The sequence below is a fragment of the Anopheles merus genome, chromosome 3R, assembly GCF_017562075.2.
Source record: "Anopheles merus strain MAF chromosome 3R, AmerM5.1, whole genome shotgun sequence".
Lineage (NCBI taxonomy): Eukaryota > Metazoa > Arthropoda > Insecta > Diptera > Culicidae > Anopheles > Anopheles merus.
In genome coordinates, this window is record NC_054084.1 from 47,197,332 (window position 1) to 47,217,127 (window position 19,796).

General features: G+C 41.5%; 1 protein-coding gene across 18 annotated transcripts in view; it reads right to left on the bottom strand.

The window, feature by feature from the left end:
- The window catches only part of LOC121597079 (tyrosine-protein phosphatase Lar), a 235,062-nt gene that overhangs the window by 34,534 nt on the left and 180,732 nt on the right, over positions 1-19,796 (bottom strand). For 14 of the 18 annotated variants that reach the window (XM_041922582.1, XM_041922581.1, XM_041922583.1 and 11 more), the window contains 8 exons: positions 17,237-17,623; positions 16,944-17,077; positions 16,495-16,645; positions 12,451-12,474; positions 10,280-10,380; positions 8,776-8,965; positions 5,681-5,831; positions 2,887-3,023 (listed from right to left, as the gene is read on the bottom strand). In XM_041922582.1, the coding sequence (XP_041778516.1) occupies positions 2,887-3,023; positions 5,681-5,831; positions 8,776-8,965; positions 10,280-10,380; positions 12,451-12,474; positions 16,495-16,645; positions 16,944-17,077; positions 17,237-17,623 (1,275 nt within the window). The remainder of the gene's footprint in view (positions 1-2,886; positions 3,024-5,680; positions 5,832-8,775; positions 8,966-10,279; positions 10,381-12,450; positions 12,475-16,494; positions 16,646-16,943; positions 17,078-17,236; positions 17,624-19,796) is intronic. The other 4 variants (XM_041922593.1, XM_041922590.1, XM_041922589.1 and 1 more) reach the window with 2 other exon arrangements.

The following is a 19,796-nucleotide window of genomic DNA, read 5'->3' on the forward strand; positions in this document are numbered from 1 at the left end:
ACTTTCAATATGTTTTTGAATTTTATCTAAAGACGGCCACTACAAAAGTAGCAGTAGCAGGAAACCTGTTCAACGCTTGCACTTTAAGAAATGACAAATAAAATTAAATAAACATCAGTGATGAGTAGATGGCAAAAATGACAGCACCGGCTCGTGCGAGGAAGGGGCGAGGGCATCATCGTTTTAAATAAAACATGAATCAATTTCGATGGAAAAATAACAAACAGAGTCGGTAAAAAAATATGGTGAAATGATTCATAAAATTTGATTGCCTGTATTTAATTAAATCCACCGCCGCAGGGATGGGATGCTGAATCAAATTAAGATTATGAGAAAAAAAAACCTCGCATTGAACACGAAGGTATCAAAGCATGGGTGGACATTATTTAAACTCGTTCTTTAATGGCAAAGCGAAATGTGCAAAGAGCGCATAAGAGAATAGCGCACAAACAAAACAAAAACAAAAAAAGGTTAACAAACCTTAACTACTACTCGTAGCTTGGGGCAAAGTGATATGCAAAAAAAAAACGGGAAAACTGAAGCTCAGAAATACTACTGTCAATGTATATGTATATAAATATATGTATATATATAGATATAAATATTTACTTTTAAAACAACACGAACACTATCGATGTGCAGTTACGCAGAGCGCTCAACGAAGAGTTATTGTGTGGGTGATAAATATGTGATAATGAAACCCAGAATTCAAGAAGATGAAATGAATGAAATGGGAAAGTAAAAGGATGGTAAACGCAATTCAACGAAAAAAACAGAAACGGTGAAGATAAAACATAAACTGCATGGAAGAAATGCGAGAAAATGGTCACGACCGCAAAGGCAACGCGACTGAGCAAGAAAAGTGAAACAGAGCGAGCATTTCGTTGGAATGAAAAGGAACGAAAGAATAAAATAACTGTTAATCCTTTTTTTGCAGTTGCACGACGGTTAATTAACGATTGCCTTTCGACCCTTTTGCTTCCGGTTGACCGTTTTCACTTAATGCCAACACATAACTAACGACTGGTCTTCGCCAACTGTCGTACCGCGTTAGCTATACAACGAACAGGGTTTGCTTTGCTTCCGCCCATACTTCCGCTTCGATACAGGGGACGCACCTACCTGTAGGGCGATCGTTACCTGAATGATCTTTGCTTTCAGGGTGGGTATCGCTGCTGCAGGCAGTACTTAATTCCTTTCGGCATTGTTATGGACCTCAGTGCTGTGAGTGTTTGGATGTTTTTTTATTTTCTCCCACTCTTGCTTCTCCCTCTCCCTCTCTTTCTTTCTTTTGCTTTCTTTATCGACTACTGTGTAACCAAAAAAGGAAAATGCAAACCAAAGTGCCCCTGGTTTTTGTTTCTTCACAAACGATCAGCCAGAAGAAGAAAAAAAGTATATCCAACGGATATGATTACAGTGACGGGGAGGATGGTAATGCAAAATTTGTGGACATAGCCTGGCACTGAATCGAAAGCTTATTTATGACGAACATCATCTTCCAAGCTTCTTTCGCTGTTGCTGTCCCTGCTGAACTGAGAAAGTGGGCACACCAAAAAGGGTTCGGTAGTTTATGAAAATATCTTTCCCTTTTTAATTAAATTTCCAAAAAGTGCGATAGCTGAGCAGAGAATTACGCGAATAAATAAGGCAGAAAAGAAGCAGGGGGTTAAGGTTATGTCAGCTCGTCTTTGTTTCGGAAGGTTTGTGTACAACAACAGCAGCAGCAGCAGGAACAACAAAAAACTATAACACAACAAAATCAATACAAAGTTTCTAAGGACACCAGCAGCACCAGCTTCGTGTGCACAGACGTCCCAAAAATCAAAAGCAAGAAAAGCCCGGTACGAATTATTCGCCGGCATCTTTGTGCGAAAAATTGAGCAAAACAGAAAGAGAGTAGAAGGAAAATAAAAACACATCCAAACACGCACAGCGCACGCAAAGTCTCTTTAGCGGCGAGAGTTCACAAAAACCGATTTCTGCCTTATTTGGGCAGGATATTAAAATAAAATAAAATCAAGCATCCGAAAGAAACGTTTGTACATTGCATCAACAGACAATCGTGGGCTGTTTTCGACCGGGTGGTAATATTGTGCTACAAAAAAATAAAACACACAATCCGGCAGGCAACTAGCATTTTTTTCTCCTTCATTGGATACTGGTGGCCTCATGGTTAAGCCCGTAGGCGGAAGCAAGTCTTGCAAAGGCAGTGGCAAAGACAGCACACCCAGTGCGGGAAGCTGCTGGTTTTACCCGCTTTCGGCAGCCACATTGTTCATGCTCCCTTTAGGTATCCTTTTAACGGATCCTTGATCCCGTCGCCTCGCTTCACAATGGATTTGTGCTGGACCCTTCCTGGTAATTGTGAGCGAGCGGAATGAGCGAATGCGTGAAAATCTACCACCCCGCTGGCAAAGAATATCGATTCTTCCCTTCAAGTTCTATTGCCAGCCACATTAAAACAGTAGATCAAGAAAGCTCATCCTAGAGCCCGCAACCAACACCCTTCTCCCGAATCACCTTCTGACATTCGCTTTAATCTTGCACACGCGCTTTCCACGTCGATCCAACCACGACTGCCGTTTATCACAACATGAAAAAACAATATTTTTCTGGGGATTGGAGTGGAGTGGAGGGTGGTTTCTTCGGATCGGATCGAGCTGAGGGTGGGGTGCATAGCGAAAAGAAGGCTGGAAGTTAAACGCAGTAAAGTCTACTTTCATTTGCAACCCCAATTAGCCGCTGAGATCAAATTAGATCCACCCCGTCGGCGTACGTACTAGATCTAGAGCGTTCGATCGAGAGAGGCACATCGATCAAGGGTGTGACAGAGAAAGATAAAGGCAGGGGAAGGAACAGGGTAAGAAAAAAGGGTTTACTTACCGTACTGTTTGGTTCGCACTGGGATCGGCGGAGTGGTGGCACCTTCGCCACGCTGGGACCGGGCCGACAGCCAGAAGTAGTACAGTGTGTCCGGGTACAAGCTGCTCAGCGTGTAGGTCTCGGTGTTCGGAATTCGTCTGTGCGCAGCAGTGCCCGGTGGTTAATGGCGTACACGGATGGTCGTGAAGGGAGAAGAATTTTAATTTGTGATTAATATTAATAAATTTTGTTTCACCTGCCAGGTCTGTGTATTGAAGGTATTATTTGGCGGATAGCGAAACCCGGGAACGAACAAACCGGGCACAACGGTTTTGCAGGGATGGAAGGCCCCAGTTCCGCGTGGTCTGGTGCTGATGGAAAATGAATGGCGAGCCCGTGAGTAGGATGAAAATCATTTTCATAAAACACTGCCCTTTTTCACGACCGGAGCTGGTCGGCTGGTAGGTAGTCCCGGTGTGGGTGGATGGGTTACGCACTCGAGAATGTCGTCGGCGCTCAGTCCATAGCACCAGTAATCCATAAAAAAGTAGAAATACAAAAGGGGAAAATGACCAGGCGGCTGGCTAACTCTATCATGCAGCTCATGCTTTTAGGTCGCTCGATTCCGTGAATTTATTTGCGGACGACGAGCGGCTGACGCAGGACAGAGCATGCCAACGACGAGGGGGCAGACCACAGGTTGGGATGTGGGAGAATTTATCAAAGGTTTTCGCCGGTTACACGAACCAGGTATTCTTGCACGGCATAGCTTAAGATCGTTGGTTGAGAAGGAGAATCTTTTCGGCGGCGATTGGTTTTATGAACTCTTCAAATTTGGTGGTAACTGTTTCGTGCCACAACATTGCCTTTACACGCAGCCTCCTCGCGCTACCAACCAATCAGGCGGTTGCGACGCTTGAGAAAGCTAAATTGGTGGGTGACGCGATGGAATTTTGATGAAAACCACAAACACGGTAGTAAATTTCGCATGTTATGACATTTTCAACGGAAACTTTTTCTGCGCTGAATGTTTCGGTTGTGCCATTTGTGCAAAACGATTGTGTACGGTTGTATGGTTTTGAACAACATGGCTAGTTACATTATCATAAACATCATAATTTGGCGATAATGGATGGGCTCGGTAATTGTTTCGGCGCGCCGGAAACGGAACGTGTTCATTACAATTAATAAATAATATATCCTGGCAGGCGTGACAATATTTTCTCCGACCAACGGTTCATAATGGGGTAGTTATTCCGCGTACACCTCAAAGGGGTTTAACTTGTTTCGATGTGAAACGCACGGTTGTTCAATAGTCAAAAATATTTAAGCTATTTTTTTCGGGCTGTTGTATGGTAATTTGTAACAAACAACAAATTCGGTAAAATAGGTTAAACTTTGTTACATTATCGACCGTTTTGTTATTTGAATATTCAACATTGATTTAAAATTGTAATTTAAAGAGCGTTAACCATCGTGAAAAGCAAGAACCACATGGGCTTAACACTGAAACAAAACATGAACGGCCAATATAAACGGCATGGAAAACAATCAACAAAAAAGCTATAAATTTTCTCTGCTGTCGGTTCGAAAAACAATACCAGCTTTAAAAAACAAAAATCAATACCATGCAGACAAACGCTGCGCTGCGTCCGCCATAAGCGGGAAGGTGAGAAGGTTGGGTTTTATGAAAGTGGCCGAAAGGTTCACTAATTTTCACTGCTTCAAAGTACCCCGGGTTCGAGTGCGCGGTGTCAATATTATTCAATAATTTAAATTTCAAATTATCCCACGACTAATGTCCCTCCGGCAACACTGAACGCACGCTGAAACCGAGCGAAAGCATCGAAAGCTGATTGTGAAATGTCCCACCAAAGCTGGGAAAGTGTGCGAACGAATGGTTTAAGTGGGCACGGCTTTCCACCCCGCAATCGCATGAAGGAGGCGAAGAGAAGAGCGTGGAAAGAAGAAGGGACATGTCGTGTTGACATTAGTTTGGCATCCCACGGAGAGCTGACAGATGACGGACTATTCTAGCTGGCTGTGGGGTGCGCTACATATGAGGCCGTTCACATAAAAGTCTAGCGTCGAGTTGAGACTGCCGATGGGAACGTCGGTATGGCCCCCATATTTCGATTCAGGAAATATAAGGTACTACATTGGATTGGATTTGCTGGCATGGAGCGCTTGGGAGCGGGCAATGTTATTGTTACTGTTTTTTGACCACTATTGCTTGCTGGTTGGCACCGCATGAGCGGGGAATGCTGCTGAGGATTGACACACTGTGTGTGAGTGTGTGTGTGTGTGTGTGTGTGTGTGTGTGTGTGTGTGTGTGTGTGTGTGTGTGTGTGTGTGTGTGTGTGTGTGTGTGTGTGTGTGTGTGTGTGTGTGTGTGTGTGTGTGTGTGTGTGTGTGTGTGTGTGTGTGTGTGTGTGTGTGTGAAGTGACTGGCACAAACAATAACAACAAACAAAACAAGTGCCTCCACTAAACAGTTATCAAGTGCGCTATTGTTATGAATGCCATTCGTTCCGTTTGGCGACCAGCAGCGGCGCATACAAAGCGGGCAGCATGACTCCGACCACCAAAACTTCATGATGCGGTGAGATAATGAAGGAAATAGAGTTTGCGCTGGGACATCCCATCCCATGAACTAAAGCATGGACATCCCAGCACAGTAAATCGCGAAACAGTAGTCACAGGGATAGGATTTCGCACTTGCAACTTGACGGGAAGCGGGCCTCTGCAGCGAAGCAGAAAGATATGGGGTAAGAGGGGAAGTGTGCGATGGGGGGTTGCGGAAACATATACATACTGATGATGCTGCTCGTTTGCATAAGTGTCATTCCAGTACAGCTCGTAGTGTACGATGTTCTCGCCCGAGTGAGTTGGCCGGGACCATTGCAGGGTGACAGCTGTTTCACCGACATCGGTAGCTCGAAAGTTGCTTGGTTGTGAGGGAACGCCTGAAAATAACACAGTAAAAGAGCGAAAGAGAATGTTGTTAAACGTTGGTTGAAAAAAAAAAACACAGACAAACACAATTCTTTGTAATTTCATAGTACCCCCGTGCGCGCGCGTGGTCGAAAAACTCGCAATTGCAAACACACCAAACCAACAACCAAACTGAAGCAAGTACTGTGGGTGTCATCCTAGTGTCATTCAGTGTGGAGGGTCTACTACTGCTCTCCTGTCCAGTACGCTTCAACGAACGAAAAGTACCAGAAAACAAAACGATCGTCCAATGATGGTGGTGTATCGCGCGAATGGAAAACTCCCGCAAACTAGCTGGGAGGGTCGCGCACAAATGAGTGTAGGGTGTGAACGAGGAGTGAAAACATTTGGTTGTAATTTGCATATGCATAAACACGTTGTATGAATGTTTGATAGGAAACAATTTAATTACATCGAGATTATCACCGGTGTCGATGACAATCGAAAATCCTGTTACACTTAAGTCGGTAGCTTAATTTAGGTAGCTTCGTTTTAAAATGATCATATTTAGATGAACGCTAGAGCGCGCATTTTCGTCCATTAAAACTCTTGAGGCAGTTGTTTGTCATGCTCTTGAAGATGCGATGTTTGTCGTGTTCTTGAATTATAGTTAGATTGAAAGTTTAGGACTTGCGAATTGCTCGAATTGATAATTAATTTGTTGTTTAATGTAGCCAGCTGACACATCATTGGTCAACATTTGTATGATGATTGTTTGAAATGTTTTTGAACAATAAAGATGATTTATTAGATAACACAAAAAAAGATTTCAAATACAGGACATGGATTTATCTCGGGATTAGACCTTGCACCTTTCTCTTAGCCACGATTGGGACATTTCGGGAAGACAATGTACATTTACGGTATCGTCATCTGTCTGGAATCACAGGAAACAACATTGTGCCAGCAAATTGATCGTTGATAATTATTAAAGGCTTAAATTTAACAATAATGCTTGACAAAGAATTACAGAGTTTCATTAACATCATGCATTTTTTAAAGTAGTGTTCCCTTGTACTGTTATAGAAACTATCGAGCATTTAAATTAAGCCTATTCAACTCAATTATAACCTGCATCACAAAATCCTTAAAAAAAAGGCTGATTCAGTGAGGAAAGCACAATGCTCAGATAGTGAGATTTATATTCATACTTCATCATTCTTGAAGATGTACAGTGGCACATCTGTTGAGACCATTATTCTTGCCCTTTGTCTCATTAGTTGACAATGTGCAAAGAAACGGCGCAGCATGAAATGGACAGTTGCGATGTCACTGTCACAGTGCCGCTGAATCTGCATTTCAACTGGACCTGAAGCCTTAAGTTTATTAGTCAATCTCCGACAGTGCTCTTTATGTCGCGATGATAGCGTTTCTGTTGCACTTCTTGCGGGACAGCGACTGTGCAACAGCACACTATCTACCAGCCGGAGCACGAAGCGGAAAGGGATAGTGTTGGATTGATTTGAGGGAAAAGTTAAATTGAAATAACTTTTGAGTGCCGCTCGGAGGAGAAAACAATGGCAAACGCTCATTCCACTGTACTGGACCGATGCATTGCGGGATTGTCATTATGCTTTCCGGGTAGGTGGGAGGACACTTGCAAGGAAAACTCTCTCATCATGCCAAGCGAGAATATCTCGACGTGGCGCAAAAACTTGCCTCCTTGTGTCAAAGGGCGGTATGAAATGAGGATTCTTGAATTTTGTTGCAACGTTATGTCTAATTTGACCGAATCTGTAAAGCAAGTTGATGACTTGCTCTTGCGATATCGTAGGGACAGTTATGCTTGAAACGGCGTATTGTTTCATGAAAATAGACGATGAATGTTGAGAAGATGAATGATTTTATGTTACTAGCGACAGCTGGTGGAATTTTGACACGGAGGAGGTATAATTTCAAGAAAATAGTTAAAGTTTACTGGACGGAAATCCAATTAGCTTCTAAGGACGGGTTGGGCTTGTTGAACGACGGATGACTGATTCACTGTTACCACTGTTGTAGCTGTAGCGAAAGAGTACGCCTTTGGAGTAATCTGTTAAATTGAGCGCAAAGTTGATTCTATTTTACCGTTTTGTCACTAACTATGTCAAAGTTCTCCAGTTGCTTGTCAGTCTGTATGTCTTTGATTATGACTGGCATTCTGGGGCGACAGCAAACTGTGGGTTTAGTAGACTATTTTCTATCATTGGGGGCCTTCACGGTTCTAGTTAGTTTTTTTGTATGGAGTTTGACAGTTGGAGGCTGAAATCATGTAAACACTCCATACAAAACCACACAAAAAACTAGCCTGCAATTTTCAGTCTAGATTATTCTAGCCACAAACCTAGAATTAGATTCGAGTACCTGCTCGAAAACACGGGTTTGTTTACATTTATCCCAAGGTGCATTAAAGAGATCTGGTGATGGAATCTAGAATCAAAGTGTATTTAGTCCAGGTGGTCTCATAGCTTGTTTTTAAAACCAAATTTAAATATCACTTTTTGACAGGACGGGTGAAAACTTTTGTTCAAACAAGCTTTCTGAAGGCATGACGAATACACAAAATACTCTTAAAATCTTCATTCGGAAACAGAAGCGATAAAAATCAGTCTTCTAAATTCATACACCTTGGGATAAGCCCACCTGTATATTATACCCACTTAGATAGCTGCTCGAAAACTGATATATAATGCAAAAAGCTGACAGGCTGAAATTTCAGCCTACGAGCTTAAAACGGAAAGGCCCCCATTAATCTCTGTTAAATAAGGCAACTTAACCCAACGATGATTTAAAAATATGCTTTTTTGTCTTAGAGCCAATGAGATATACGACACACGACAGATATACGACATTCAAAGGACTATATTTTCTCGGTGTGTGATACAGGGGTAGCATGTTTCTTTATGGATACGAGAATTCATTTACAAAACAACTTACCTTGTTGAGCTTTAACTTGAACCGGGTTGGACAAGGGACCAGCACCCATAGAGGTAAATGCTTGTACCCGTATAGTGTAGATAGCATGAGGAGTCAACTCAGAAATGGTCGTCATATCGTTGGTTTCCATCTGAGAGTCCCACGATGCTTCGGGCTGGTTTGGGTTGGTGGTGTAGTACACTTTGTATCCCTAATAAAAAAAAGCAGACGTAAAACCAGACAACATTAAATATGTGTGCATACTAACATAAACATTACAAACTGTATCAACAATGGATGGAAACCGCAGGGCAAAAATACAAATTTGGCTCTTGCAACCAGTTATCAAAGTTAGAAGATCATGAAAGAGTAAAGTAATAGGCAACAGTCGTGTTTACCACATATGCCACGTACTGTGGCGGAAAGCGACAGTCCCAACCTTAATGATCATATTAATCAACAAATCCATAAAACGTTCATTACAACCAAGTCAACCAGGCATTACAGGCCCGCAGCGGTGGCAGCCATTATCGGAAACACGCATCACAAAACGCATCCGCGCCAGGACCGGACTCTGATGGTTGACCTGCGATGTTCTCCGATGGTCATGTAAAATTATACCAAATTGCATTAATAATTCACTGTTAATTACGCTGAAGCATCTCATAAATTATTTGCTGCGTAAACGTGAGCTCCTGGCCTGACCCTTTCGACCGATACAATTATTGATAGTTCGTTATCTATTGTTGGGTACACGACAGTCGTCGGGGATGGATCTCGCATGGTATAAGAAAATGCTTACACATCATCTGTTTGAAATGCCAGTGCCAGATATTGACATTCAATGGAAAATATGCTTGCTCAAATGAGTGTAAATTGAACATAAATGGGAACGAAGGAAGAAAAAAAAAATATAAAAACGGTAAAATATTGACGTCGGCCGATAATTTTTTGTCGATTAAACTGTTGAGTTGAACTGTTTAATTGGGTGGAATGTAAAAAAAAGGAGAGGAAATAGATTGTAAGCTAATCCCTTTATTAGCAATTGAAAGCAAAACAAAAACTGACCCATTAACTGAATGGAGTATGGCTGATGTATCAATTAGCACACTGTTCATTATAAATGCTTACGCGTTTAGAATGAGGGTTAATGGAGTGTACAAATGATAACCCTTTATTGATCGACTGGTAGCGTGAATATTTACGCGTATCGATTGAAGGCTTTTGAAGTATGCTATTATTAGCTAGTCGAAGTTGTCGCCACGTGAACAGATGGCAAAATAAACGGTGTAGGCGAAACAGTACTATTATATCCCGCAAATGGGGAAAACGCTATAAATACACATCTAGAATCTATTTTATCCCCGCGCGATGAGCAGCTTCCAGTAGTCTAGGTGCAAAAAATAAGTTGTTATTAAATTTGTCCTGCACGATTGGAAGTAATGGTTTTGTTTGTGTCGGTCGTGCCGCCGATGCTTGACAACTTTCCGTGCTGTTACTTCTACCCAACGCTACTGGTACTCACGGTGACTTGTCCATTAGGAGTCTCAGGTGGTTCCCACGTAATAAGCATTGTCGACGAGCTTAACGGCTTCACTTCGATGTTCCTTGGAGCACTTTCCATTTCTGTAAGTAGTTACCGGCAGACGAAGACAGGAAGATAAGACGATACTCAGCGCACTGTGCATTTGTTACTTGTTTCAAATTGAAAACCTTAATAAACTAAGGCATTTGAACTATAAAATGTATAATAAGGGTATTAAGGTAAAACATAGACAAATTTGCACAAATGGATTAAAGTATGCTTTAGTAGGGTGAAGTATAAGAACATTGTTAATCCCAAATCAAGCAAATGAAACAGTAATCCTAAAAGGTGATTGATATATACAGTTCTAAAATAATAATGGATCACTCAAACTAGTGAAACTTCAACATACTAAACGTAGCTACAGATGACGGAAATAGTAAACACATACGCATAAAACACTTGAAAAGTAGATTAAAACATGCATGATAAAGAGGTGTAAGAATTAGTTGACTCGTGAGTATGTATATATTCAACAAAGCAGTTTGATTTTGCATGAACAGTGCGATTTGTATATTTATGGAACTCGTAAAAATAAATAACCAGTCCGTATCGGTATGCACCACGTATAAAGATTTGCGCCGCACGAAGCGCAAAATAAAAGATTCATAGATGACAAGAAATTGAAGACTGCGGAAACCGAGAGCTCCTGAGGCTGAAAGCAATGTCGGCAGTCCGGGAAACTTTAGGAGAACTAAAATAAAAGTTGCTATCCATTGTTAAATTGAATATTTTCTGCAGAAATTCTGCCCCGCGGCATCTATCAGACCGTTTGGACCGAGCTCGGACAGGTGGGCAATGCAAAGTTGAGCAGAGCAGATATACGGGGGTGGTGCTGCCAAACAATAAGAAGTAAAGGCAAAAGGAACTGTCCATTTTTCTGTACTTGCCCAATTCCCCCCGCCCCCTCCTTGCAGCGATATGTGATCGTTAGGGTTGTTGTGTGTCGGTGAAATAAGAACAGCTAGCAAAAGTACATTTTCCCACTGCTGCATTATGAAAATGCTGTAGAACGTAAAACGAAACGGGGACCAGAGTGCACAAACGGTGAAGGCGTTTGTGAGAAAATGGAACATATTCTACAAACAGTCGACAATACGACACATAGCAGCAGCAGCAACAGCACACTAAAGTATTGACGATGAAATCAATAGAACAGCAGCATTGGGCACAAAGCACCAAAACCAGTAGACCAACCAAACGCGAGCAGTGGAGTGAGATGGGCGCGTTGCGAAGATAAACACAGGCAACATGAGTACGAAGGTTCGGTCGTGATGTGTGTGAGGGCGGTACGTATCACTTGGAAAAGTTTAGTGCATTGCTCGAAGCTTATCTTTTGGACAGTTGCAAAGTGAAAACTTTCCCATCTAGGAAAGATCCCGAAAGGAGGAAGTGAGGACGGGAGGGAGGCCGAGAGAGAGAGAGAGAGAGAGAGAGAGAGAGAGAGAGAGAGAGAGAGAGAGAGAGAGAGAGAGAGACGATGGTGCGGACCGTGGAAAGCAATCGCTAGTTGGTACAGTGAAGTACGATGCGACTTTACCGAAATTACCCTGGATGACATACTTGTGTGTCTCCGTAGTTCGTGTACCAAACAACGCAGCAGCAAGCAATAGCATCTCATGTAAATTCGTGAAGCAAAAAGGTGAAGTTAGCGCTTACGGCCAAAAGAAAATAGAAACAAAAAAGGAAACAAAATGCGCTGATGGAAACTGGAGAAAATTTAAAACTGATTGAAACACGCCATACAAAAACAAGCGAAAAAGTGTAAACATCTTATTGCTCAAAAACTGATCGCCATTCTACGAAGAAATAAAACTTTTCTATATGGGAATACAGCAGAAAAACAAAATAAAAAAGTGGAAGAAATGGAAACAAAAACTCAATCGTGATACACACAGTTCGACAAGTAGAGGTGCGGGAATTGAAACATGATGAAGTTTATGTGAATGTGGCATGAAAGTTGGCAAAATCTACCGTGTAAAGGGCCGGTTACAAAAGACAAAATAAAACAAAATTTCCACAGAAATGGTGAATCAAGTGTGTATAAAAAGAAAAAAAAAAACAAATCCATACAACTACAGGCAACTGCCGTTATAAAGTGAGTTACTTACTGGAACCTCCATAAGCGGAATCGCCTGTCAATGTTGGTTAGAGACAAAACGAAATGATGAGAGCACCGCGTTATCGAGAGCAAAAAGTTGAGGAGAATAAAAATAGTCAATGAGTTAAAATGTATATGTTTGCATCGAATAAAGTGCATTATTAAAAGGGGGGAAACGCTAAAAACAGGTGCAATTGTAAACCAAAACTTGGAACAAAAAGAATGTACAAAATATTTACGAAATGGTGTATTTTTTTCTTTTCTACAGTTCTATTGCTTTAATATGGGGTGCTCGTTTTGTAAACAAAAGGCAAACACTAACTGCCGTTCCAAATAAACAAGCACAATTTAAACCTGTTAGACTAATGTGTACAAAAAAAAAAAAAAAAACACACACAAAGGAATGTGCTTTTGTTGCATCATATTGCCGGTTCTACACTGGATATATCGGGTGGAAAAAATCCAAAACAAAAACAAAAGGTGTAGTAACGCAAAACACGTGCATGTTTACTCTATGGAAAGAACGTTTTGGATATTTGGGTATGCTTATGCTTTGGAGGTTATCACATCACATTCATCGCTCAACGTATGGAACAACAGCTGGAGGAAAGCGCACATAATCTATCGTTCACCGCAAAATCTTCAGATGACCGCCCAAGTACTGTACACTTTTGCAAATGTGTTTCGGTTTTCTGGTTTAAAACTGCAGGTAGCAGCGGCAGCAACAATACACACTAATTTTCCATTCACAAAACAAAAACACAAACATTTAAACGTTATGATTACCACCCTCCAGTGTTCCAAGCTTAGGTACAACCTATTGAAGTTGAGCAGGTGAGCGTGTGGTGCTCGTGATAAAGGGATCAGGAGGATAGAGGAGAAGGACACAGGTTTTACGAGAAAGGAAGGAAAAAAGTGTTGCAAATCCGATACAAAAACCAAAATTGTACTTTGGACGAGCAAAATTGTTTCACTTACATTCCGGCACCGGTCGCGCATACAAGAGTGTTTGTGTGTATATTGGTAGGGGCACGGTGAAGCAAGGTTTCGGTTGTGCGAAGGTGACCGAGATTCGAGATTGATTTTATTTCGTTTCAAAATCCAAACCAAAATTATTTTCGTGCATTCGTTACGCACATAAATTCGGAGGGTGGTTGTGGTAGGTTTTTTGTTGTTGTTGTTGTTATCCGAAGTTTGTTTCGGGTATGTTTATTTTGTGTTTTTGTTTGTTTGTTTTGTAGAACCAACAAGTTTTTGACGGGGTACATGATGATGTTTTGGAAGATAGCATGAAAAATAGTTGATAAAAACGGAGTCTAAGTAAACTGAACGATGATTTACCATTTGTCTTTGTGAATTTGTATTTTGTTTGTGTGTATGTGTGTGGAAAAGTGTTGTATTTGTGTTTTGTCCAATTTTGAACGTACTAAATTAGATGGCAAATTTACAGCATTTGCAATTCATATTAATTCGTAATTTATATGCCAACCACAACTTTAGAAACATTCCAACGGGAAAAATGAATCTCGCATTGCTGCACTACCCCCTGCGGGGAATTCTCTTACCATCTTCATTGTTTGATGGAAATCTCTGGGCAATGAAACAAATTACGTTTCATCAATTTTACTATAGCTGACCCTTAAACGTCAACCAAGGCAAAAGAGTGAATTCATTTATTTTTCCGCAGCGACATGTGGCTGCTAGAGCACGGTCCACCATGCTGCTTAGCGTCCTGTAGCGTTTGACCAAGGCTTACGCTTCGCAAAATAAACATTCCCGAGAGGCAGCCGTGTATAAGTTGTTTCGTACCATCCACGCACACCGCCATGATTTATGGAGTTGGAAATACGAGGACGTTGGCGAAGCGCAGCGGGACTTGAACCAAAACCAATCTTACGGTTAAGAAGGATTCGGATTCCACACCGTGTGACTTCAGTGATCGTTTAGTCGAATGGCAAGAACGCGAGCCTAAGGAAGAAAAAAAAACACAGAGCACAGCAGCTCTTTTTCAAATCTAAAGGAAGCGTTAGCACAAGAGAGAGTTGAACATCAAAAAAAAAAAAAAAAAAAAAGAAAACACAAATAGGGCAAAGGATCGTGAAATTGTGATACGAACGAAAAACTCATCGAACCTGCAGCAGTCTTGCTCTGCGTGTTATTTCGATCCAAAATGAAAGATAAACTTCATGAATTATATGGTCCTCGGTGAGGCTTTTTCCACACCATGGATTTGTAGCTAACCGTTTCCTGCTTACACACGCACACGAGCGAAAACACGCAAACACGTGGTAAATATTATGATATTCTTCGAATAATAGTAATAACATTATGCTTCAACGGATCCAAGCTGAAAGGGACACATGCCCTCAGAAGCGGGAGCAACAAAAAAAAAAAAACATCAAAAACCAACCGAATTCGCTGTTTATTCACGGTTCGAGCCTACGTCCTTTTTGGTTCTTCCTGTTCGTACACTGTCGGTGGGACTACGAGGGCAGTGAAATCTTGCCGAATGGTCGTCCGAAACGCGCTTGTGGTGCGTGTACCTTAGCTCAATTTGTGACTCTACTACACAGCGTGCGATTCGTAAGGATACATTCACACAAATCAAAACATTCTCTATTTGGATCAATCAGTCATCACATGGGCTGCGATAATAGCAGGGACAAACGTTCAGCAAAGTCTTCCCCTTATCTCGAACATTTGTTTGTACGATTGATTGCGGGTTTCCGGAGAAAACATGCTTTTCATAATAATCGCGAAAGTTAAGACAACCTTTCGAGGTTTGGGTCCCAATGGTGTGACCCGAATGTCGTATTCAATGAACCTCCAAAGAAGTGTCACATGTTATTTCATGAGTTGGCAACAACAGTTTGATCTCGTTAGCAGTCTGGCTGATTGTTCAGGTACACTAAAACTCTAAAACATGAAGTTCCTTAAACAATAAATAAAATTAATAAATAAATAAATAAAAAATACAGCTTTCTGCATGTCAATTCATACATCACCTAATGAATTTGCTTCAAAGTTTCCGGTTTGCCCTTCTGCACAATTCCATGAATGAGAGCAATAAACTCCGAAACTAAAAAAAAATATCGCGGTCAAGCCAATAGCAATCAATAAACTGTAATCGAGCAGGAAATGTGCACACATTTCGTTAACTGCAAACAGAACACCGATCCGAAAGTAACAGCCGGAACGACCACACTGACTAGCTAGTGCTGATTGAAAATGATTCACGGTCTGCCGACTCGTTACTATAACGTTAACTTTTAATGAAGATAAATTGCACGAATAATGAATAATTGGCTGCAAAGTGATTGATATTTAATGAAAACGGAGTCCCCGAAACAAGGTTGTTAGGCTCACACTATTGATTTTCGACGTGGAAGCGACGACAGCTCCTTTCGTCCGGCAGCCGAAGAAGGTAATAAACCTCCTCCAACCATAGATATAGTAAGTTGGGTTCACCAGACAAAGTGGTCAAAGTACAGGTGAAGCTATATAGCATTGACTGGTAGAAGCTATCAAGTTTGATGAAGCATATCCTCGCTACGTAATAAACTTGCATTGGCGATAGTAGGAGCTGTAGGGAACAACAAAACGGATCCATGCTCTTGGCTATGTTTCAAAAATCTTTTGGGAGAAACTAATAGAAATACATGGCGTTTTTTACGCATGATATATGACCGAGTGATTGAACGTTTTCGTTTTGAGACTTAATATTTAATGAAACACATTTGACGGGGACGATGTCTATTGCTGTGTTATGGGATGCTGGGTGTATTTGATTTCATGTTATAATGGTTGTAGTTATTAAACAACCAGCGCAACAATGTTAGTATTAAATAACAGTTATAAAGTAAAACCTTCAAACCTGAAAATGTTTTCACTGTTATGGACTTTTTGTGGAGGGTTGCTTTTATATGTTATGTGATTAGTTTGGTTATATACTGTTAGTATGTATGCATGTGTGAGATGATAATGTTTGTAAAAAAGTAATAGAATGCCGCCAACCATATTGGCATATTTTGAGGAATTCCTAGCACTTGTATACCTGTCTCCCCGGTGGTCGTAGTGGCTGGCAACGACGGTGGACCACGGCCAATATTATTCACTGCAATAACATAGAACTCATACTCGGTGTACGGACTGAGCGTTCGTACGACGTAGAACATCGTAATAATGCCACTGATCTCACTGAACGCCTGCACATTGTCGCGCGATACAACAATCATCGTAGATATGGTGACCCACCGTCATCAGCCGACGCGTTCCCGGCACAACAACAAGGCACCGAAGAAACATCCGTCAAATGTCGTGAAAGAGAAGAAGCAACATTCAAAATCATTAATAAACATGTCAATTATTCTGCAGCGCACTTGTCATTTCATGATCCAGCATCCGGTGAGTGATTGGAAAAATGATACACTCTTGCCTCAATCATGGTCCACGGGAGGTTAGGGACCAGATTGCTTTTTTTTTCGTTCCTTACACGATACTTGCCTGATTTGCGTTCTTTGGCTTGTACTGTATAACATAATACTGCAGATCTTCTGGCCCTTTGTAAGACCACTCGAGCCGAACCTGCGTAGCAGTTACTTCCGAAATTGTGACATCCGTGGGCGCAGCTGGTAATGCTGATATAAAATAAAGACGAAAAAAACAGCCAAAAAGTTAAAAAAGACGAAAGTGATTATTTACATCGCCAATCCATCAAGATCACAGTTTGGTACGTATACGGCTGTGAACAGAAAGGTCTGTTTTGCTTGCCGACAAGGCCTGGACTTGTCACTTACATTGAACTTTGACCAGCGAGGTAGCTTCAATGACACCGAGGGACGATTGAGCGATGCAGGTGTAATTAGTGCTGACTCGTATGTCAGTCAGCTCCAGCACGTTCCGCCCAACGGGGACATCATTTTCCGGCGTTAAATCCTGATCAACGCCCTTGCGCCACTTGACAGACGGCATCGGTGACCCGACAGCTACGCAGGTGAGGGTCAGATTTGCTCCGAGCATAACCTCGTACACGGGCTCGGGTGGGCGCGAGAATGTCGGTGGTACGCGTCGTACCTTCACGTACAGTGGAGTCGGTTTTGTGTGCTCCGTTCCGATCGAGTTTTCCGCCACACACTCGTACTTGCCCATGTCACTTTCCTCGCTGTTGTCAATCTGTAGGCTTCCTGCAAATAGAACGACAAAGAGAAAAAGAGTGTGAAAGAGAGAAACGAATGAAAAATAGGGAATCGTACAAATCAGCAATCACTTGATCGACTAAACGAGTGTTTCGTTGTGGTGAATCCAAAACTACGGATCGTATTTAGGAAACACGTTAATAAATTATGCCGGCTAACGTGGGACATGAAAGTATCGCATAATTTATGTTGCGTCTGACGGAGAACACGCATGGAAATGGTTAGCAGGTTTGAAAGTAAGACGTACCCAAAACAGGTTGGAATCGATTTGCGAGCAAAATTTATTTTGATCATCACAGAAATGTCAATACAAATTCAACAATGTTTCGTTTCTATCGTGAGCCTTTTGCGTAAAACAGCATTGGTATTGTCACAGCGGTACCAAAGCTTAAAGCATGGAAATAGGTTTATGACTGTGATGGAATGCGAAGTTCCATTCACCATAATTGCCCTTAGCGTTGAAATGTACTGTGATTTCACTAAAAATAGTAACGTTAAAATAACAAAATTGATTGCAGCCACTGATAGAAATGTGTAGTGTTCATGATCCAATGGAGTGTAGTTTCAGCGATTCAACTATTCGGACTGTTTCTAATTTCACCATTCATCATAAAAGACTGTTATTATTTACGTTGATTCATTTCACTACAAATGATACACTTTGTTCGCATAAAAAGTAGCAACCATAAACAGTTTGGGGTTTCATGCGTTTCTAAAGTGATATGTGTTATACGCTTCGGTCGTAATTCTCTAGATAAATGGCCTTATTTCGGTGTAACGAAAGGGCGGTATTTAAAAGTCAGTGTGTCAGTTTGGTTTCCCAGATCCTCCAGCTTCACCAGGGGTGGGTCAGGGTTGGTTGATTCTATACTGAACGTTTAGTAAATATATTTGATGAAGATAAAAGTAGACCATAGAAAGCAATCAAGACCTCTAATGGAGTGGCACATTAATGGGCAATATATGTTTTTGTTTTTTATATTACTCCGCCTTCGCTCACTGCAACCCAAACATGCGTTTGTTGATGTAGTAAAAACATTCAAATCACACATACACACAAACACAAACACATGAAATGCTCTTCCGCTGTAATGGGAAGCCAATTCGTTGCCCAAGGGAAATAGGTTCCAGTCTTACCTCGATCTCCACCAGGGCAGCAGAACAATCATTAATTTAGAGTGTCATCCTACCCTACCCCACCCTCTCAGAGATATGCCTGGAAAATGGAGAACACAGCACATATTGTGCTCACCCACGTCACACCACCACGGATCGGCTACGCGAATGCGTTACGTGAACCGAAAGACACATTTAGTACTTTTACTTTTTGCGACCTTTCGTTCCGCCGCATGGCTGACGGTATTCTGATCCTCCTCCACCAGCGGGCACAGAGGCCAGTTACAAATAAGCTGCACATCCGAGTAGCGTCAGCGTGGCGAGTGGGATTTTTATCATAAAAATTCATAATTTATGTGTGCTGAAAATTTATCCGTTATTTATGCATGGGATTTTCTCGATGTGCTAAATGGACGCCCGAGATGTACGCGAAACGATGGTAAGTAACAGAAAAGTTTCACTAACCACAACCGTTCGTCGCTGCTGCTACCTTTTGCATGCGCACACATTGCACTCTAAAGGCGACACATACTCGCGCACAGTAACTGTTTGTTACTTGCATTCTACGACCGGCAACATGGTCGTGTGTTACGTTATGGCGCATAGGAACTTCATTTTCTTTTGCGTTTTACTTCCCTTTCCATAACAAGTAGAAAGAAAAAAAGGTGACCTTTTATGCAAAGGAAACATTGCAAATTATTTTGAAAAGCAATAAAAATATCTATATTGGCAAGATGTATGTAATTGCTCGTGTCCAAGGAACAGGAACACAAAAACTCCTCATGTTAATTATCGTTATAGTAGATAAGCGAAATGATTATTTTTAGTTTTCGTTAGCTGCTATAGATTTGTGTAACCAAGAAAGAACGAACAGACTATTGAGTTGAGTAAGGATTAACAAAACGTTATAAAATTCACTAAACCAATGCCACCGATGGTATATAGCTAATTTGTCCGTGAATATAGTGCCAATAATACTAGTCAGTCAGTAGTGGCTGTTCGACGATTTTCCATGCCAAGAATGAAGATGTAGCATAGCCGGAGT